Source organism: Rana temporaria, chromosome 11 (genome assembly GCF_905171775.1).
Source record: "Rana temporaria chromosome 11, aRanTem1.1, whole genome shotgun sequence".
Lineage (NCBI taxonomy): Eukaryota > Metazoa > Chordata > Amphibia > Anura > Ranidae > Rana > Rana temporaria.
This window is the reverse complement of record NC_053499.1, coordinates 34,523,600-34,546,216: the sequence shown is the minus strand read 5'-3', so window position 1 is coordinate 34,546,216 and position 22,617 is coordinate 34,523,600. Positions and strand designations below refer to the sequence as shown.

Here is a 22,617-nt window from a genome sequence, read left to right as displayed (position 1 = left end):
TACAAGTTAAACATTTAACAGTTTTTAGATTTTTCTATATACAAATTGCAATTTTAAAGTTAGGACTCTAAACTAAAAATTCTAAAAAACAGAATGCAATGATATGCACATTTCATAAGCCACAATAGAAAATATATCAAAATGTTTAAAAGCTGAGAAAAATTTACCATTTCAAGAAAAAAATCAAAAGGCAATTTTGAAATTTATAGCAGCAAAAAAGTTGAGACAGGACCATGTTTACTACGACGGATATAGAATGTTATCTGCTCGGCAGTCCTGGGTCTTTTTTTTATTTTATTTAAGATGCAAAGTTTTTTCAATTGGTAAAAGGTCTGGACTGTAGGCAGACCAGTTAAGCACCTGGGTTCTTCTACTACAAAGCCATGCTGTAGCCATAGATGCAGCAATGCGGTTTAGCACGGTCCTGCTGAAATATGCAAGTCCCTCCCTGTAAAAGGCGTTGTATGGATGGGAGCATATGCTGCTCTAAAACCTGGATATACATCTTTCAGCATTGCCTTTCCTGATGTGCAAGCTGCCCATTCAATACACTCCAATGCATCCCCATACAATCAGAGTTGCCGCCTTTTAAACTGAGCGCTGCTAAACAGCTGGAAAATCTCACTTTAGTCTGGAGGACGGTGGCACCCATGGTTTCCAAAAAGAACAATTTCAATTTGTCTTACCACAGAACAATTTTCCACTTTGTAACAAACCATTTTAAATGAGCTTTGGCCAAGAGAGGCCGGTGGCGTTTCTGGATCATGTTCAGATATGGTTTCTTCTTTGCATGATAGAGCTCTACTTTGAATTTTTTTTATATGGCACCGTGTTCACAGACCGTGATTTTGGAAGTGTCTCCGAGTCTATGCAGTGATGTCCATCACAGGATCATGCCTGTTTTTAATGCAGTGCTGTCTGAGGGCCCGAAGATCACAGGCTTCCAATATTGAGTTTCAGCCTTGGACCCTGCGCAGAGAGATTTCTCCAGATTCTCAGGATCATGATTTAAAGTCTTTGCAATTTTATGTTAAGGAAAATAATTCTGAAATTCTTTCACAAGATTTTAGATGCAGCTTTTCAGATTGGTGAACCACTGCCCATCTTTACTCCCGAGATACTCTGACTTTCCAAGGTGCTCTTTTTATACTCAGTCATGTTACTGACCTGTTGCCAATTACCCAAATTTGATGCAAAATGTTCTTCCAGCTCTTTGTTAGGCCTGATTCACACCTATGGATTTTATAGTGCTTTTGCATTTTGAAGATTTGCACTACAGAACGTGTTCCATAGGAAACTATGTTAAATGGGACTGTAGTGCAAATCTGCAAAATGCAGAAAGCACTAACATTGCATAGGTGTGAATCAGGCCTTAATACCACTTATATATTTCCAGCTTTTTGGAGACGCGTTTATGTAAAAAATAATATATTTTTTTCTTAAAATGGTAAATTTTTCTCAGTTTAAACATTTTATACGTTTTCTATTGTGAATAAAATATGGGTTTGAGACTTGAAAATCATTGTATTATGTAGATTTTGCACAGCATCCCAATTTTTTGGGGGAATTGGGGTTGTACATCAATTTGCAACCACATGTGAAGTTCCTTTTAACTAGCTCAAATGCTTAGTATATATGGTAAACCGGTATATCAATGTAGGTGCTTTAATAGCAACGTTTTATTATTTTTTTTTTTAACAAAACAAGTACACTATATAGAACTGTGATACGCCCAGATTACTGTGGTGCATTAATTTCCTGTCTTTTATACATCTTTGGGATATATGAACCGTATATATTTATATACAGTTGTGCTCATAAGTTTACATACCCTGGCAGAATTTATGATTATTTTTTTCTCAGAGACTATGATTGATAAAACAAACTTTTTTCACTCATGGTTAGGCTCCATGCACACTGAAGCTGGTAAACTGTAGTTTATTGGCGTTTTGGCTTTTTCATTTTTAAAGCCCATAAACTGAACTCTATGTTAGCCTATGTTCCCATGCACATCTGGGTGTTTTTTTGGTTTAATGAGCTTTGGAGTTAATTGGCTTTTTTTCTGAATGCCCGAAATTTGCAGTCCTGTATTTTTTTTGGCACCCTGAACAATTTTCCTGGCAGCTGTGGCTTAAATTTTAGTTCGGTTTCAACAGAACTCCTCATTTTCCACTTCTTGTTACTGCCGATGGGCATTCTCAATTCCTTGGATATCTTTGTATATCCCTTTCCTGTTTTATACAGTTTAAATACCTTTTCCCACAGATGTTTTGACAATTGTTTGGCTTTCCCCATGACTCAGAATCCAGAAATATCAGTGCAGCACTGGATGAAAGATACAAGGGTCTGTCAGGAGTCCAGAAACTTATTGAATATATATATATATATATATATATATATATATATATATATATATATATATATATATATATATATATATATATATATATATATATATATATATATATATATATATATATATATATATATATATATATATATATATATATATATATATATATATATATATACACACACACACACACACACACACACACACACCAAGCAAACAGATCACAGGTAAGGATGGTTACCTGCAATAGCCATTTAAACCCCTTTGTGTCTAAATGTGTATGCATGTTTTTAGGCCGAAATCACCAGGGTATGTAAAGGTTTGATCAGGGTCATTTCTGTTGTCATTACAATTTAAAAAGGGTAAACACAGTTGATCGATAATAAATGGCTTCAGCCAAACACTAACAATGAGTGAAAGAAAAAGTTTGTTTCATCATTCATATTCTCTGAAAAATAGCCAAGAAATCATAAATTCTGCCAGGGTAAACTCTAGTCCTTAGAGCAGTGGTTATCAACCTGGGGGGGGGGGGGGGGGGGGGGGGGGTCAGGAACGAATGACGATTTGCCAGGGGACACCAAACCCTGCACCGCTCTCCAAGACATTTCGCGGCCGCACAGCTGGGCTGTCCCTGCAACCTGTGGCCACCCAGCTGGGCTGTTCATGGAGCCCGCGGCCGCCAACTTGGCCTCTTCGTAGCCACCCATTTAGTACACAGCATTTCTGGCAGAGACTAGAGATCAGCTGACTGGTGAGGAATGTGAAGTGGGAGGCGCTGGAGGAGACCCCCCCCCCCAAGGAGTAAGAGAAGGAAAAAAAAAAAATAGAGAATACATGGAAGGGAGAGGAACAAAGTAAAAAAGGTAGAGAAAGAATAAGAGAAAGAACAAGACAGACGGCTAAAGACAGGGATGGAAAAAAAAAAAAAAAGAAAGTAGGGAAATCTCCACAATAGGACAAAGGGTGAAAAAAAAAAAATGATATCCAATTCTTCACCAAATGATGACATTAGCACTCAAGTCACTTGTCTAACCTGAGGGACAGGATTTTTACTGAATAAAAAAAAAAAAAAAAAAAAAAAAAAAAAAAGGCTTTTTTTCAGTAGAACAACTTAGTTTTTAAAAACTCAGGCATGAGTTAATGGTCTTTGCCAGGGTCGCAAAAAAAAAAAAATTGGACAGTCATATTAGAATCCCTATAGCCCATAGCACAAGTGAATAGATATCCTTCCAAGCCCTTTCTCGCCATTGAGACAGGAGGCTGTTGACATGATTTTAGCAATTGGAAACCTATGCAACACACATAGCTGTTCCTAAAAGCTATATTCTGCAGTTCATAAGAATATGGTCAGCTTACAACAGCCACCCGACTTACATTCCTTACCAACAATGCATCGTTTGTGCTAATAAGGATGTAAATCTTCTATACACAGTAAAATGAGACCGCGCTGAGCAGCTGAGAGTGGCTTCTAGAAATACATTTATGTTGTTTTGATGTAAAGTACCAATGAAAGCGCTATTATAGATTACTGCTATGAAAAAAAGAGGGCTAAAGAGAATCCATGCTGTTCTTACAAGAGCTCAAGAAAGTCACAGTATAAAAGAAAGATTTGTAATAAGGACATTTTTATACATCAAAGCGATATCTTTACCAGCCAAGCAGACCCTACAAATGGTTACATACAGAGGAAATAGAGCAAAGCTCTTAAAGGACCGGCCCATGCAAAACTGGTAGTTCAGTTTTTGTAAGATAAAAGTTACACAGATGGTAAGATTGAACAAAGACAAGTCTATCCAGCTCAACCTGCGAGGGTGTGTGTGAGTTTATGTCGCTATCATTTCCCATATCCCTGTAAATTGCATATGCCAAGATGCCCATCTATACACTTTTTTTTTTTTTTTTTAGTTTTTTTATTGACAATCCCAGCTGACACCACCAACTGTTGAAAAGAGTTGTACAGCCTTACCGCTCGGGCAGTAAATCTCTTACGCAGTTTAAGGATAAACCACATCTAGTTCAACTTCATTGAGTGCCTGTGTCCTCTTAACCACTTCCAGACCTTAGGTGTTTTTCAGATTTGGTGTTTGCAAGACTAAAACTGTTTTTTCTGCTAGAAAATTACTTAAAACCCCCAAACATTATATATATATTTTTTCTAACACCCTAGAGAATAAAATAGTGGTCATTGCAATACTTTTTGTCACACCGTATTTGCGCAGCGGTCTTACAAGCGCACTTTTTTTGGAAAAAATTCACTTTTTTTAATTAAAAAATAAGACAACAATAAATTTGGCCCAATTTTTTTTTATATATTGTGAAAGATAATGTTACGCCGAGTAAAATGATACCCAACATGTCACGCTTAAAAATTGCGCCCGCTCGTGCTCAAACTTTTACCCTTAAAAATCTCGATAGGCGACGTTTAAAAAATTCTATAGGTTGCATTTTTTGAGCTACAGAGTAGGTCTAGGGCTAGAATTATTGCTCTCGCTCTAACGATCGCGGCGATACCACACTTGTGTGATTTGAACACAGTTTTCATATGCGGGCGCTTCTGCGCGCGAGCTCGACGGGGCGCTTTAAAACTTTTTTTTTTTTGTTTTCTTATTTATTTTATTACTTTTTACACTGAAAAAAAAAAAAATTTGATCACTTTTATTCCTATTATAAGGAATGTAAACATCCCTTATAATAGAAAAAAGCATGACAGGTCCTCTTAAATATGAGATCTGGGGTCAAAAAGACCTCAGATCTCATAATTAGACTAAAATGCAAAAAAAAAAAAAAAAAAAATTGAAACCGTAATTTTTTCAAATGACAAAAAAAAAAAAATGTTTCTTTAAGAGGCTGGGCGGGACTGACGTTTTGACGTCACTTCCGCCCAGCAGAGCTATGGGGATGGGTGAAGGAGATTTTTCCTTCAGTCTCACCCCCAGTGAGCAGCCGAACGCACCCGATCTCCTCCGCCGCTACCGACGGCTCCGGTAAGCGGCGGAGGGCGCGGGCCCCTCTCCCTCCACCGATAACGGGGATTCGCCGCGAAGACCGCCGTTATCGTGTACAGGACCACGCACACTAAAGATGGATACCTCGGTTGTGGCAGCAGCTGCTGCCGTTACCGAGATATCCATCTTTAAAAAGAGGACGTACATCGTCGTGCGCAGGTCTGGAAGTGGTTAAGCAACCCAAGGTGGAAAAGTTCTCTCTGTATGTTAGAATAACCGGAGAGATTTGTAGATCACTAGCATGTCTCCTGTTAAACATCTCTTCTCCCGGGAAAACACATTTAATGCTTGTAGTCGTTCCTCATAACCCTCAGTCACCACTCTCTGGTCTGTCCGTCCATCGCTCACTGGAGCGTAGTGTTGTGCAAGATGTGAAAGCGTCCGGCTCAAGCTCTCAGCTAAAGGCTGAACAAGCAGCTGGTCAAGGCATTCAAGTGGATTACAACATTAAAGTCGAGATCTCTTCAGTAGATTTGGATTGGCTGAGTGACATCAGCTGACAGCAGAATTTAGTTTGCTGTCGGCTGAATAAGGGTCACAGGAGTGCAGAATGAAGTGCACTCCCGTGACTTACAGGAGAAGAAGGGCCAAAAGATCTGTGGATCCATGTTGCCTTTAACTGTAGACAATTTTATATTTGTTGCCCATTGGAATGCATTGGCTAATGCAGGGCTTGACAAATTTGCTTGGAATCTAGGAGCCAGCTAAAAAAGTTAGGAGCCATAATACTCGCCCCACCCAGCCAAGCTCGCACGCAGAAGCGAACACATATGCGAGTAGTGCCCGCATATGTAAACGGTATTCAAACCACACATGCGTGGTATCGCCACGATTGGTAGAGCGAGAGCAATAATTCTAGCTCTAGACCTCCTCTGCAACTCAAAACATGCAACCTGTAAAAAAAGTTGTAAAAAATGTTAAACGTCTATGGAGATTTTAAAAGGTTAAAAGTTTGTCGCAATTCCACGAGCGGACAAAATTTTGAAGCGTAACATATTGGGTATCAATTTACTCGGCGTAACATTATCTTTCACAATATAAAAAAACAAAAAGGCTAACTTTACTGTTTTTTTTTTTTTAATAGAAAATAATACAAGTGTATTCCCCCCCCCCCCCCCCCCAAAAAACTGCACTTGTAAGACCACTGCGCAAATACGGTGTGACAGAAAGTATTGCAACAACTGCCATTTTAGTCTCTAGGGTGAATATATATTTATTTATATTTATTTATTTATTTATATTAAAAAAAATGTTTGGGGGCTCTAATTAGAGGGAAAGAGATGGCAGTGAAAAACACATTAGAATTGCTGTTTTACTTGTAATGCCAACGGCCACCACAAGATGGTGCCAGATCACCGAAGGAAGCTTAGGCTTGCAGAAGGCCGCAAAGCCGCAGCCTCAATTGCCGGCTGGGACGCAGAGACACAGCATGGGGTATACAGTGTCTCCGTGCGCCCACACCGGCCAGTAATTGAGGCCGCGGCTTTGCGGCCTTCTGCAGGCCTAAGCTTCCCCTGGGCTAATGCCATTACAGGCAGTCCCCTATTTACAAACGGAGGGAGACAACAGGAAAGTGAGAGGAAATCTACCCCTAGGAAGGGAAATTCTCCCCTGTAAGTGTTATTATGGGGGGGGGGGGGGGGGGCGTCTCCTCCCACTGATGCTTTATCACCAATCCTCGTTTCCCTAATAACCCCAAATTTTCAAAATCTAAATTGTCATTAAAGGACAGAAAGTGAGGTGAAATCTTCTGAACAGGGGCACAGACAGCAAAACAAATGTTACAGGGGTGATAACCCTTCACTAGGTTATCCAAAAAGCTGAAAGATTTTCGGCTGGAGCTACACTTAAAAATATTTTTTACCTGTTCCAACTTACAAACAGATTCAGCTCAAGAACAAACCTACAGTCCCCAACTTGTTTGTAACCCGGGGACCGCCTGTATACAGTGCGTTCTTAAAGCGCTCCAATTTTCCCCACAGCTGTCCTGCAAGATATTTTAAGTAATGACAATCCTTAAATGAGTGAACAGTTCTGTCTGCCCAGCCAATAGCTAGATAATTGAAGTCCCCCATTATAACAACACCCTGTAGCCACTAACTGAAAGGAGATCAGACCTCATCCTTCAGGTTAGGGGGCCTGTAACATACACCCCCAATTAGTTTCCAATGCGTTTCTTGCCTTTGAAGCTCCAGCCACAGGAATTCCACTGCTTGCCCCATTATCAAATGTCACCCCCCCTAGTATTCACTAGCAAATCATTCTTGACATACAGGCACACCCTCCCCCCTTCTACCTTCCCTGTCCCTCTAATACAAGGAGTATCCCAGGACAGTTGCATGCCAGTCATTAAGCTGTCAAACCAACTGTCTGATATTCCTGAAAGTCTAATACTGGAGAGTTAAACCGACTGTCAGTATCCCATCTATTGAAAGCCCTATTGGTGCGATAGCTGCTCATCTGCTGTGTTCAACTTGAAGGCTTCCACATTTTCCCCATGGATTTTTTAATTAACATTATGGACGACACAAGTGGGCATGCTGGATCAAGCAAAACTGTTAGGTTGACAGGAACAAAAAAGCAGAAATGTGGCTGAAGCATCCAAGACATATTAGAAGAGGGACTCAGCCTATAATTAAAGCATTACTACAATCTAGGATGGTCACACACACACACACACGTACGTACGTTACAATCCAATTGCATGTTAAATTTAAAATTTGGGTTGGCTCTTAGACTACATAATTGTTGGAAAATAAAAAGGGGATTACACTGTAAAATAAGATTGGAAGGTGTGCAGTCATCTTTAAATATTCGATATAACTATAAGGCTTCATTTCCATGGACGTTTTTACAGCCACTTTCTTTAGCCTTTTTTACAGCTTAAAAACACCTGTCCATGTTATTTATTTATTTGAGCTGGAGCTCAAAAACGCTGTGGTAGCGTTTTTGCGCGTTTAACGTCTGGCGTTTTTACAGCTCTACTCTGGAGCTTCAGAACGCACTGGTCCTGGGTTTTTTTTTGCAGCTTAAAAACGGCTCAGCCATCTACAGCTCAAAAACGCGTCATGGTGGGCATGAGGCCATAGACCAACATGGAGAGCTCTTTTTAAGCTGCAAAAAAACGCTCAGAAAAGTGGCTGTAAAAACGTCCATGGAAATGAAGCCTAATCAGTTTACAAAAAAAAAAAAAACTATGAAAAAAATAAAAATGAAACAATGGGTACAAACCTCAAGGTAAGAGATAGCAACATTACAAATTTTCTCATCTTTTAGGCTTTCCATTCGGTTGAAAAGGTCCATCATTGTGAGATACATGACTCCAGGTTGTGTGGAGGAACCCAGCATAGTGTGGGTCTTTCCAGCTCCAGTAGCGCCATAAGCCAAAACTAGGTGAAAAAAAAAAAAAAAAGAAAAAAAAAAAAAAAGAAAAAAAAGGAAAAAAAAAAAAAAAAAAAAAAAAGAAAAGGAGGGTAAATAATCAGGGCTTTTAGTCCACTTATCAAATTTTAAAAACTTAATACATTTAGTGAGAATATATATATATATATATATATATATATATATATATATATATATATATATATATATATATATATATATATATATATATATATATATATATATATATATATATATATATATATATATATATAATATCTGCATACCATTAACCAGAGTGAGTCAGTTGTTCAGGCCCTATTAAAATCAAAAGGGCTGTCAATGTAATATGTGGTGAGGGCTGACGGGTGGGCTTTAAGAAAGGGAGGGAAGACCCAGAACCATAATCCCCAGTGTGCAGGCAGAAGAGGCTGCATGGTCTCACCCTGTGGCTGTATAGTAGAGGTACACGATTCACAAATGTGGCAGAAAATAAAATATATGCAAGTCTGCAGGCATGGCTGGCGCTAAAGAGGATTTCTACCGGGGAGGCTGGAAAATAAAAATCTGTACTCCTGACACAGTGAGCGGCGGAGGATGGGGGCTTTAGCACAGATAAGTTAAATAGGGCTAAAGGAGGATGGGTTAGCATTAGTTTTGTTAAAGATGAACTTAAAGGGGTTGTAAAGGTAAAAAAAATGTTTACCTAAATAGCTTCCTTTACCTTAGTGCAGTCCTCCTTCACTTACCTCATCCTTCCATTTTGCTTTTAAATGTCCTTATTTCCTCTGAGAAATCCTCACTTCCTGTTCTTCTGTCTGCAACTACACGCAGTAATGCAAGGTTTTCTCCCTGGTGGGGAGAAAGCCTCAAGGGGGAAGGGGGCGAGCAGGAGAGTCAGGACACTCCCTACTTTGCAGATAGAGAAAGGAGCTGTGTGTTAGTGGGCGTCCTGACACTCCTGCTCGCCCCCTCAGGAGGCTTTCTCCACACCAGGGAAAAAAAACTCACATTACTGTGTGGAGTGACAGACAGAAGAACAGGAAGTGAGGATTTCTCAGAAGAAATAAGGACATTTAAAAGCAAAAATGGAAGGATGAGGTAAGTGAAGGAGGACTGCACTAAGGTAAAGGAAGCATTTTTTACCTTTACAACCGCTTTAAGTCAGCAGTAAAAAAATTGTATTCATGCCATAACCCCCCCCCCCCCCTTCCTCCTCCCTGCTGGAAATTATTACCTTTTAAAACTGAACTCCAGATATGAATATCTCATACCTGAGGAGGCGCTGGGGAAGCTGGCAATCGCTGTAGTAGTCAGGGCTATGCATACTTAAGTTTGCAATAAAAATCATACCTAGAGTTCAGCTTTAATTTTCACCTTGTGTTATCCTAAGGCCCCTTTCACACTGGGGCGGGTGCCGCAGTGGCAGTATAGCGGCGATATACCGTTGTAATTACGGCGAGATTCGGCCAATAGCGGTGCGGTATTAACCCCCGCTAGCGGCGGATAAAGGGTTAATACTGCCCGCAATGCGCCTCTGCACCGCGGTTTCCCATTGTTTTAAATGGGAAGGAGCGGTACACATACCGCTCCAAAGATGCTGCCAGCGCACTGCCTCAGTGTGAAAGCCATTGGGCTTTCACACTGAGAATGCTGTGCAGAGGTTTTTCAGTCGGTATAGCAGCGCTATTTTTAGCACTGTACCGCCTGAAAAACTCCTCAGTGTGAAAGGGGTCTTAGTATGATAATGAACTCCCGCTGGGTGATATATGTGCATTGATTTAACATGTTTTGCATCAGAATTCTACCTGGTTCTGTTCTGAAGAGAAAGCTCTACGTTCAGCCATGTTCTTGGAATATTCATTCCTAAATGGGAGTGTCTGTATTCAACCTGATCAGCTGATGCACTTGCAGTGTTCTAATATGCAGAATGAGAACTTGGCCGTGGCAGCCTCAATGTTTCTCTCAGGAAACTATTCCTTTAACCTTTTGCCAACCACATAACGCATTTATGTGGTGGCAAGACCAACCCACCCATATGCCTGAGGTTTTGTGCCGACAGCTTGCACACAGAGGTCTCACCAAGGTTTCCGATCGGCTCCCCGGAGTGGTTTGTTTTGCTGGTTGCACCATCCTTTGTGCTCAACGGTCAATAATTAAAGCGCTACCATGTTTGCGCTTAGAATTACGATTCTCGCAGCGTAACATCTTTCACATTATACAAACAATTGGGCCAACTGTACTGTTTAGTGTATTTTTTACCAAAAAAATTGCGTTTGAAAGACCGATGCAGGAATACAAATATTGAAAGAACCACCATTACATTCACTAGGGTCGCTGCTAAAAATGTAAATTCTCCATCTCTATATAGATATAGACACACACACACACACACACACACACACACACACACACACACACACACACACACACACACACACAGTGTTTGGGGGTTCTAAGTAATTTTCTAGCAAAAAATATATTTTTTTACTTGCAAGCACTAAGTGACAGAAAAAGGCTCTTAATCTTTAAAGTGGAGCTCCACCCAAAAGTGGATGCCATTAACCATTTAAAGCGGCAACTCGTGACGCGCTGTATGCGATGGTCGGAAGCCTGTCAATCAATTAGGAACGCCCAGTCCCGCAGAACACATACCCGGAAGCGGCGGTGAAAATACGATATGTACGGGGATAAAAAAATAAAATAAAAAAAACAGCCGATTGTCATTAGGACAACTCGGCTGAATGTAATGTTAAAAAATATTTTTTGGGGTGAACCCCCGCTTTAAGGACTACCCACTGCATTTATACTGCGGCAGGGTGGCCGTATTGCGTGAAACTACATAACCAATCACGTAAAAAAAAAATATATATATATATATATATTATAATAAAAATGCTATAAATCTATCCCCCATTTGTGGCAAAAAAAAATAGATTTTGTTTGGGTACAGCGTTTCACGACCGTACAATTGTCAGTTAAAGTAACGCAGTGCCGTATGGCAAAAAGAGGCCTGGTCATTAAAAGGGTAAATGCTTCCGGGGTGAAGTGGTTAAAGTAGATGTGCGTGTAAAGGCAGGCATCCCAATACTTTTGACAATATAGTGTATCTGCAGTGTGATTTTCAGGGCACAGCTGTCTCTAAATGCCAGGCTCAGGAGTAGGAATTGGTGATGTCACCAACATTCTGCTCACTGTTCTTGCTGGAGGCTCTGACATGAGGAAGCAAAGCCCTGCCTCTACCAAGATGGCCACCTCCACATAGGGACGGTGCAGAAAAAGACATGGTAAAAGAGAAAGAAAATCTGCAGAAAGATTACATGCAATACTGGTACCTAGTGCTTTGTTCTCTATCTGCACAAATTCCAGAGTCCATTTATTCTTTAAAGCAGAACTAAAAGTCATCATACAAAAACCTAAGAGCAGGCAGGCTATTTATTGCAGAAGAGACAAGCACCGTCTCTTCTGCAATAAAATACACCTAAATGCCTGCCATCTTCTGTGGCATGGAATTTACATTAGCGGCATGGTCCATGTGTGTAGGGATAACCGAGACTGGTACATGCACAGGAATTACATCATTCTGAGCTGGCCAATGAAGATGTTCAAGGCCGGAAATCTGGAAAGAGCCAGGGAGAAGAAGAAGTGGGCGCTGATGAGGGACTCCTCATGGACTTCAGACCCATTAGCGAATAGGCAAGTATAAGTTTTCATTTAAATAAACAGCAGTTAACCACTTAAGACCCGGACGATTATGCAGGTTAAGGACCTTGCCCCTTTTTGCGATACGGCACTGCGTCGCTTTAACTGACAATTGCGGTCGTGCGACAAGGCTCCCAAACAAAATTGGCGTTCTTTTTTTCCCCACAAATGGAGCTTTCTTTTGGTGGCATTTGATCACCTCTGCGGTTTTTATTTTTTGCGCCATGAACAAACAGAGCGAAAATTTTGAAAAAAAAATGCAATATTTTTTACTTTTTGCTATAATACCCCCAAAAAAAAGATATAAAAAAAAATGTTTTCCTCAGTTTAGGCCAGGGTTTGACAAATTTGCTTGGAATCTAGGAGCCAGCTAAAAAAGTTAGGAGCCAGAAAACGCACCCCGTCCCGACGAGCTTGCGCGCAGAAGCAACGCATATACGCGAGTAGCGCCCGCATATGTAAACGGTATTCAAACCAAACATGTGAGGTATCGCCGCGATCGTACGAGCGAGAGCAATAATTCTAGCCCTAGACCTCCTCTGTAACTCAAAACATGCAACCTGTAGGTTTTTTTAAACCTCGCCTATGGAGATTTTAAAGGGTAAAAGTTTGTCGGCATTCCACGAGCAGATGCAATTTTGAAGCGTGACATGTTGGGTATCAATTTACTTGGCGTTACATTATCTTTCACAATATTAAAAAAAAAAATGGGATAACTTTACAGTTGTCTTGTTTAATTAAAAAAAAGTGTACATTTTTTTCCGAAAAAAGTGCGCTTGTAAGACCGCTGCGCAAATACGGTGTGACAGAAAGTATAGCATCGCCATTTTATTCTCTAGGGTGTTAGAATAAAAAATATATATAATGTTTGGGGGTTCTAATTAGAGGGAAGGAGATGGCAGTGAAAAATTATATATTAGAATTGCTGTTTAACTTGTAATGCCAACGGCCACCACCAGATGGCGCCAGCTGACAGAAGGAAGAGCTTGGGACTTCACAAGGCCGCGGCCTCAATTACCGGCCGTCCGTGCCGACCTGTGCGCCCCCACCGCGCAATCGCAGCGGGCCCGCGGCGGCCACGGCCTCAATTACCGGCGGGCGCGAGGTCACAATTTCTTGTCGCGGTTGCGACCTGGCGCCCAGATATTGTCGACCCCTGGTTTAGGCCGATGTATTCTACCTATTTTTGGTAAAAAAAATATCGCACAATTTTTTACGAAAATATGTATCGGCCTAAACCGAGGGAAATTTTTATTTTTTAAAGAAAAAAAAAATTGGGATGTTATTATAACAAAAAGTAAAACATTTTTTTTTTTTTTTTTAATTTTCGGTCTTTTTTTGTTTATAGAACTCGCAGAGATGATCAAATACCACCAAAAGAAAGCTCTATTTGTGGGGAAAAAAATGATAAAAATATAATTTGGGTACAGTGTTGTATGACCGTGCAATTGTCATTCAAAATGAGTCAGCGCTGAAAGCTAAAAATTGGTCTGGGCACGAAGGGAGTTTAAGTGCCCAGTAATGAAGTGGTTGAGAAATATATATATATATATATCCCTCAAAATTTCCACTCGCCTACTAGCATTTGGCGAGTGGATTTAAGCTGGGGGCGAGTGATGACAGGGATGCATGACCAATCTTCCTCCAATCTGTGCCTACACTTAGAGTTCCGATGAGATTGGCGGCCGAAGAGGAAAGGTGCATGCTCGGGAAAAGTAGTCTGGTGAGCCGCGCACAGGCAGAGCAGTACACATGTGCTCTCCTTACAATTCTCATTAAGCCATGGGACCCAACAGTATGACCTCTCTGAGCCTGCCCCCCTCCCCCGGGCCCCGACCAATGTAGCTGGAGAGCAGAAAGTAATGAGTGAGGTGGAGGATTGCAAAAATTACCACTCCGGTGCAGCGCTCACTGAAAGTTGCCCTGACATGAGAGCGGCAGCCTTCTAGTTTGTGCAGTTTTCTTCTCCTTGTGCTCTATGTAAGTGTCCAACAGTTTAGCCTGAGCACTGTGAGCAGACTGGTCTCAATGTGTGCTGTGCGCTGTCAGTGTGCGCTGTGCTATGGTGTCAATGGCTGTGCAGTTGTGTGGATCTCAGCGCTGGATTGTACTCCCACCCGCTGTGCTGCAGCTCCTCTCCTCTCTGCCAGCCTGAATAAAAGGGGGAAGTGGGGACATGCAAGCGTGGAGCCGCACACACAGGCTCCTGATGATGAGATGAATGGGAGAGAGAGAGAGAGGATGGATGGGAGTTGCAGAGGAGACAGCAAGAGAATGGGGAAGAGACCCAGTTCTAGTGCCCTGTCCCTCTGGTCTGCCCCCAGTGCCCTGTCCCTCTGGTCTGCCCCCAGTGCCCTGTCCCATTTTGTTAAACTTGTTGTTGGTAATATTTAATTTTGTAACTTGATTCTGCATAAAACATTGTCATTTTCAATGAGATAATCTACAAGGGCGTGTTTACGGGTGCAATTAGGCGCAGGGCAGTGTATGAATTAGGTGGTGCAACTGGTGGCGAGTAACTCTTGAGGCCTGGCTAGTAGCTCAGGACTTGAAATTTTGAGCCCTGTATATATATATATATATATATATATATATATATATATATATATATATATATATATATATATATATATATATATATATATATATATATATATATATATATATATATATATATATATATATATATATATATATATATATAAAAAATTTACGCGACTTGCGTATGCACAGTAGGGAACCAGGAGGTGAAGCTGCAAAGCAGCAGCACCCGAGGGAGAGATCGGCCTTGGGTGCCGACATTGCGTGCGCCCAGGGGACAGGTAAGTGTCCACATATTAAAAGTCAACAGCTGCAGTATTTGTAGCTGCTGGCTTTTAAAAAAAAAATAAAAAATCAACGGAACCCCGCTGTTTTTACACTGGACTGTCATTCTAGTGGCGCTATTTGGCTGCTAGCAGGGCGCTTATATCCCAGCTATCGGCCGATGAAGGGGTTAAATGCTCTTGTGAAGCGCTACTGCGGAAGTGCTTTTCAGGCTCTTCGGCAGCGGTGTCGTTCATTTCAATGGGCAGGAGTGGTGGAGGAGCGGTAATACACCATTCCAAAGATGCTGCTTGCAGGACTTTTTTTTTTTTTTTAAGTCCTGCCAGTGCACCGCCTCAGTGTGAAAGCACTCTGGCTTTCACACAGACTGCAGGGGAGCCGTATTTGCAGGCACTTAACAGGCGCCATTTTTAGCCCAAAAGCGCCTGAAAAACGCCCCAGTGTGAAAGGGGTCTAACTGTTCGTTTTTATGAGATGAAGGGCGGGGAAAAAATATATAATAAAAATTGGCATCATATATCGGCCAGAGAAAAACCCATATCGGTCGACCTCTAGTGTGAATTAGCTCTTGCTAAAACAAAGTTGTGGAGAAAGCATGTAAAAAAAAAAAAAAAAAAAAAAGTGTGGATGTCAAAAACTACACAAACTATGTGCTCAATGAATATACACAGAAGTACCGTATTTATCGGCGTATAACACGCACTTTTTCCCCCTTAAAATCAGGGGGAAATCGTGGGTGCGTGTTATACGCCAATCCCCGCTGTCTCTGAGCGCCGCCGACATAGACCGAGCCGATCGTACTGTGTACTCTGCTAGGCTTGGCTCCGCTCACAGTCACGCCCTGTCCCACCTCCTAGCCTTTATGTCCCACCATTGGACTGCTGTGGTGTCCGTCATACGAGCTGGGCCAAGGGGCGGGACTGCGAGAGGAGCCGAGAGAAGCCGAATACACAGGAAATCCAGCTCTGTATAGCTCGGCTGAGGCGCAAATTAAAAATACATAATGCTGCAATTTTGGGCAAGGTGCAGATGGACACTTATAAGGCTGGATGCACTCTGTGCAAGGCTGCTGATGGATGCTGGGCAAGACAGCAGATGGACACTGATAAGGCTGCATTGATGGACATTTAAAATGCAAGTTTTTTTTCCCTTAAACTTCCCTTGTAAGCTTGGGGTGCGTGTTATACGCCGGTGCGTGTTATACGCCGATAAATACGGTAATACATACCAGTGGAGTTATATCCATTTAAGACACCGTCCAGCACAATCTTAGTGGTCTGTTCAAACACTTCCAGCTGTGTTGAGTCCACACCAAAGACACAGTCAAATACAAACTTAATGTCTTTATTTTTCCTTTTAGACACATCCCGGCTTTTGACGCTTCTGCCATGAAAAAAATTCACTTCTTCTACTTTTGGATCAAATACCAGAATGTTTCTATCAACCACTTGGACGACAGTAGCGGAATTTGCCAAGTTCTCCCTTTCATTCGGAGGACGGACTCGAATCACCACTCTGACATGGCTGCAAACGTCATCCTCTCCTGTAGCCATGGCTGAACAACTCCAGACCAAGGTTCAAATACTGGAAAAAGAAGAAGAGCAAAGTTTACACAATGACACTCCAATACAGCAGGTCAAGCAAAGTAAATAAAAACATAAAAAAAAAGTGAAAGGGTTAATGTGGCAAGTGCTGGAATCCATAGGAATCAGAAATGTCTCTGAACTGAATACAGCAACCATCAATGGGCGTAGAATCTCATTTACACCAATTTGTTAAATGGAAATATGTACCGAGTGAACATAAAGACCAGTGGCCTTGTACAAGTACTGTACGCAGATTAAGTATTGTGTCTTCACAATAGGGAAGAAAGCGCATGCACAGGCTGTGAATGGGAAATACCCTTCGCTCATGTCATACTGGGAATAAGGACTTAATGCACAGAATGTCCCAGATCCAAGGCAGGACAAGGTCGACTTTAACCCTAGGAGTCTTTTGGGGGATGCCGCCAAGACTACCATCGTAGATTAAGCACAATATTTTAAAACTGCAATGTTTTTGTTAACATGCTAGGGCCCCTTGACTGCAAACCATATTCTATTGAAAGGATCAAATAGCCTTTGGAGTGTAGTTAAAAAACCAAGTTCACTTTTAGGAACATGTTACACCCATATTTATGGAGGAGCGTGTTCCTAAGATTTAATGTAACATGTTCCCAGTGCTGCAGCCCGCCAATTTCCCCAGGCGTCAGCAGTACGAGAAGAAGAAGTTCCCATACTAGCTGTACATTTTTGAAAGCAGCACGGGGCTCCACCAACACATCATTCATGCACAGAGCTCTGCGTACGAATGAACTACAAATCTTGACAGCCTTAGCGGCTGGTGGCTTGTAGTTCTGAATGAACTACTATGGCACTCTGTCGACCGATATGGGTTTTTCTCTGGCCGATGCCGATATTTAGAAATCGGGTGGCCGATATATGATGCCGATTTTTGCGGCCGATTTTATTTTTATTTTTTTTGGTAGGTGGCACTGACAGGTTGCACTGGATGGCACTAATTGGCATTTAGAAGATGGTACTGATTGGCAGGTGGCACTGGCAAGTGGTACTGGTTGGCACTCATTGGCAGGTGGCACTAATTGGCACATGTCACTGATTGGCACTGGCAGGTGGCACTGGATGGCAATAGTTAGCACTGGCAGGTTTCACAGACGATAATTTAACTGCGAAATTGCTCTCTGCAGCGCTGTGAAACTGTATGGGGGAGAGAGGGAGGGAGATTCAGCGTGATGTCGGAGGTGGGCAGGACCCGGGGTGGGCGAGCCCCAGCAGCTATCCAGCCAATGATCGGGCTGTTAAAGAAAGGGGCGGGGCCACATACATGTAGCGGTCCGCCCAGATCTCTCATCCCATTGGCTGGTGTTGGATAGCTGGGTCACACCAACATCTAACCTCACTAATGACAGCTCCCTTCTCTCTCCATAATGTTTCACACACCGCGGCGGTGCTCTGCAGACAGTGTGGAGAAGGGAAAAGGAACCCCATGTTCCTCCACACTCTGCTGACACAGGAGCGGGCAGTGTTAAATATCAGCCTAATTCGGATAATAATCGGCCAATGACGGTTTCTCCAAAATGGCCGAATATCAGCCAACCTCTAGTGGCAATTCATTGAGTCTTCCTGTCAGCGAGAATTGACCTACCTGTATGGTAAGCATACACTGACAGCGTGCAGGAGACCTGCATGGCACCATTGATCTCCTGATCGCCGGTGCAATGCTTTACAGACTCCAAATACAAAAAAATACCAGTTACACTTACGGTAGCTGTTTTTCTGTAAGTCTTACAGGACGGCACCTTGAGAGTAGACTGGCTCCACCTGACAGGAAACACAATCAGAAAGAGGTTTAAAAGCCCCGCCCCTCCCCGTGCACCTCAGTTAGTGATAAAGTAACCACCATAAGAGCACGGGAACCAGTATATAAAAATACAAACCATATAAATTCCTCAGGGTGGGAAATAGGCCTGCCGTCCTGTAAGACTTACAGAAAAACAGCTACCGTAAGTGTAACTGGTATTTTCTCAAGTCGTCTTCCAGGACGGCACCTTGAGAGATAAGCAAGTAACCCTCAGGCCTACCTTAGGGCGGGACAACTGCCTGCAGGATTCTTCTGCCAAACGTCAAGTCTTGGGGTGACAGAAGTTCCACTCGGTAGTGTTTGAGAAAGGTGTTCTGGCTTGACCACGTTGCTGATCTACAGATTTGTTCCACTGAAACTCCTGCTCTCTCTGCCCAGGAGGTTGCTATAGATCTCGTGGAATGTGCCTTGACTTTAGGTACTGTTTTGCCAGCTTTAATGTATGCTAATGAAATTGCCTGTCTTATCCACCTAGATATAGAGGCTCTAGATGCTTGGCAACCCTTTTTCTGTCCTGAAAAATTAATTAGCAAGTGAGATGAGCGTCTGAACTCGCTCACCCTTTCCAAATAACTTAACAAACAGCGTCTTACATCCAAACAGTGGAAGGTCTCTTCCCTTTCGTTCTGTGGATTTGCGCAAAATGAAGGAAGAATAATTTCTTGTGACCTATGAAATTTCGTTGCCACCTTAGGTAGGTACAGGGGATCCTGACTTAGGACTACCCTGTCTTCAAAAAGACGAAAATAAGGCTCTTTGATTGAGAGCGCCTGCATGTCTCCTATTCTTTTGGCCGTAGTAATAGCCAGAAGAAAGGAGAATTTAAATGTCAACAGCCTAACCGGAATGCTGTCTATCGGTTCAAACGGAGGTTTGGATAGATGGTCTAGAACCAAGGTGAGGTCCCAGGGGGGAACCCTGGAGATTTGAATAGGGGATAACCTATCCCTAGCCGACAGGAATCGCTTGATCAGCGGATCCAGGGCCAGCCTCTTGTCTAAAAAGTAGGACAAGGCGGCTACCTGTACTCTTAAGGTTCTTGTGGCTAGTCCTAGATCAACTCCTTCCTGGAGAAATTCCAGGATGACAGATATTTCAGGTAGTGGGGCTTGCCTGGCTGCACACCAGCGTGAAAAAACCCCCCAGGTCTTAGCATAGATTTTCCTAGTGACCTCCTTATGACTAGCCAAAGGGGTATTTATTACCTTCTCCGAACAACCTCTCCGCTGCAGGTTCCACCTCTCAAGTACCAGGCCGTCAGACTGAAAAAGTCGGGCTCTGGGTGAAAGATCGGTCCCTGCCGCAGAAGGTCCACTCGGACCGGGAGAGGAAGGGGAGGAAGAACTGACCAACGTTCTAACATTGGGAACCAAGCTCTTTTGGGCCACTGGGGAGCGATCAGGATCAGCTTCCCCCGTGAGCGACTCAGTTTCTGTAGGACCCTTGGGATCAGACTCAGGGGAGGGAAAGCATAGGCCAGCTGAAATGTCCAGGCCTGGGCCAACGCATCCACACCCTCCGATCCCTGATCCCGGGAGAGGGAGAAGAACCTTTCTACCTTCCTGTTCTTCCTGTTCGCGAAGAGGTCTATCTCTGGGTTGCCGAAACGATGTCGAACCCAGTCGAAGACTTCTCGATTTAATTCCCACTCCCCCTGGAGGATGGGTTGGCGGCTTAGAAAGTCCGCTTCTAAGTTTAGGACTCCCCTGATGTGGATTGCTGAAAGGGAGAGGACTCTCTGTTCTGCCCAACTCAGAATTTCTAAGGACAGCCTTAGGAGGGAACGGGACCTGGTGCCTCCCTGGTGATTTATGAACGCCACCGTGGTTGCGTTGTCGGAGAGAATCTGTATTTCTTGGTTTATGACTCTCTCCTCGAACGCCTCCAAGGCCTTCCCGACCGCTAATAATTCGCGGAAGTTGGAAGAGGACCTGCTCTGTTGTCGATCCCAGCACCCCTGGGCCTGGAGACCCGACATGTGGGCTCCCCACCCCCAGGAGCTGGCATCCGTGGTTATCCTGAGAGGATTTGTCTGGTTCCATGGGAGGCCTTCCTCCAAATTCTGAGGAATGAGCCACCACCCCAGTGTGCATTTTACTGACTCCGGGATGCTGACCCTGGAGTCTAGGGATGAGTCCTTCCCGTCCCAGGAGGAGAGCAGGAAGGCCTGCAGGGATCTGTAATGAAGCTGGGCCCATGGGACCGCTGGGATGCATGAGGTCATCAGTCCCAGTAACCTCATGATCTGTCTGAGGGAAATTTCTATTGACCCCATGACGGACCTGACCACTGACCCGAGTCTCTGGATCTTGTCCTCTGGAAGAACCAGCTTTTTCTCTATGGAATCTATCAGGAATCCCAGATACATTTTTCTCTGTTCTGGGAGGAGAGAAGATTTTTCTCTGTTTACAATCCATCCCAAAGATTCCAGAGTAGTCAGGACGGTGGCCAGATCCGAGAGAAGGAGTTCTCGGCTGGGGTTGAAAAGCAGTAGGTCGTCCAGGTAGGGGACAAGGGAGATCCCTTTCAGATGTAGAAAGGCGACCACCTCTGCCAGGACCTTCGTGAAAACCCTTGGGCTGGAGGCCAGACCAAAGGGGAGTGCGGTGAACTGCCAGTGCTGAATCCCCTGAGGGGAGGCAATGGCAAATCGGAGGAACCTTTGATGGTCCCTGAAGACTGGGACATGGAGGTAGGCGTCCCTCAAGTCTATGGTTACCATAAAGACTCATTCTAACAACAGTCCCTTGAGACTGTAAATGTTTTCCATGCGGAATTTCTTGTAGAGGAGAAAGGTATTTAAAAGTTTTAAATTTATGATCAATCGGAATTTCCCCGAAGGTTTGGGCACCATGAAAATATGTGAGTACACCCCCTGACCCTGTTGTCCTGGCGGAACTGGGATTATGACTGCCTGCTGAGCTAGATCTGTGACACTTCCCAGAAGGGCAGCTGCCTTGAGGGGATCTTGGGGTAGATGAGTGAGGAGAAATATTGGGGGGGGGAAGTTGTCGGAATTCCAATCTGTAACCCTCCCTCACTATTTGCAGAATGTGAGGACTCCGTGTTATACTCTCCCAGGCTGGAAAAAATTGGGAGAGTCTTCCCCCGACTCTTAAGTCACTTGGAGTCCTTACCTGCGGGTTTGGGATCGGGGAAAAGGATACCCCCTTTTGGCTTATCCTTTCCCGCGATCCAACGCTTATTAAAGGCCGATCTTCGGTCAGAAGGTCGGTTTTTATTCTGGGGGCCTCGAAAAAATCTTCTCCTGTTAGGTCTAGGTTTTGGGGGGAACCGTTTCCCCTTTTCTGAGGCCCTAGTTAGAGCTTGATCAAGTCCTGCCCCAAAGAGAAGAGTACCTTCAAAGGGCAGGGCACATAGACGGGTCTTGGAAGCAAGATCACCTTCCCACGTCTTGAGCCATACCGCCCTTCTGGCGGCGTTGACGAGAGCACCCGTCTTAGCAGAGGATCGGACTGTTTCAATCGATGCGTCTGCAAGATAGGCAACCGCACTGCCTATGACTGTAAGAGAATCTCTAATTTCTTTAAACTTGGAGGTCTGAGGTACATGCTCCAGAAGTCTGGTTAACCAGGTATCTGCATTCCTAGCGATGCAGGAAGAGGCTAAAGCGGGTCCAAGGGCGGCCGTATTAGCCTCCCAGGCCCTGCGAAGGGAGGTGTCTGCCCGCCTGTCTAAGGAATCCTTTAAGTTTCCTGCATCTTCAAACGAGAGGTCAGACTGCCTGGAGAGTTGGGCTAGAGATGCATCTAGTTTAGGAGTTTTAAACAAAGTATTTTCTAACTCCTCCTTAAAGGGACAGCGCCTCTTCCAGGTCTTGTACCTTAGTAGTTTCTTTTCAGGCTCAGCCCATTCCCTCAGAACTATATCTTTAAGTGACTGATGGACTGGGATAACCTTTGGCTGGGG

The 22,617-nt window shown here is 43.3% G+C and overlaps 1 protein-coding gene across 1 annotated transcript in view; it reads right to left on the bottom strand.

Annotated features, from left to right (window-relative positions):
• Positions 1-22,617, bottom strand: part of KIF18A (kinesin family member 18A) — a 122,205-nt gene that overhangs the window by 95,710 nt on the left and 3,878 nt on the right. Inside the window, exons 2-3 of the mRNA XM_040328340.1 lie at positions 16,496-16,851; positions 8,590-8,747 (exon numbers count right to left, since the gene is read on the bottom strand). Coding sequence (XP_040184274.1) covers positions 8,590-8,747; positions 16,496-16,820 — 483 coding nt within the window. The 5' untranslated portion in view covers positions 16,821-16,851. The remainder of the gene's footprint in view (positions 1-8,589; positions 8,748-16,495; positions 16,852-22,617) is intronic.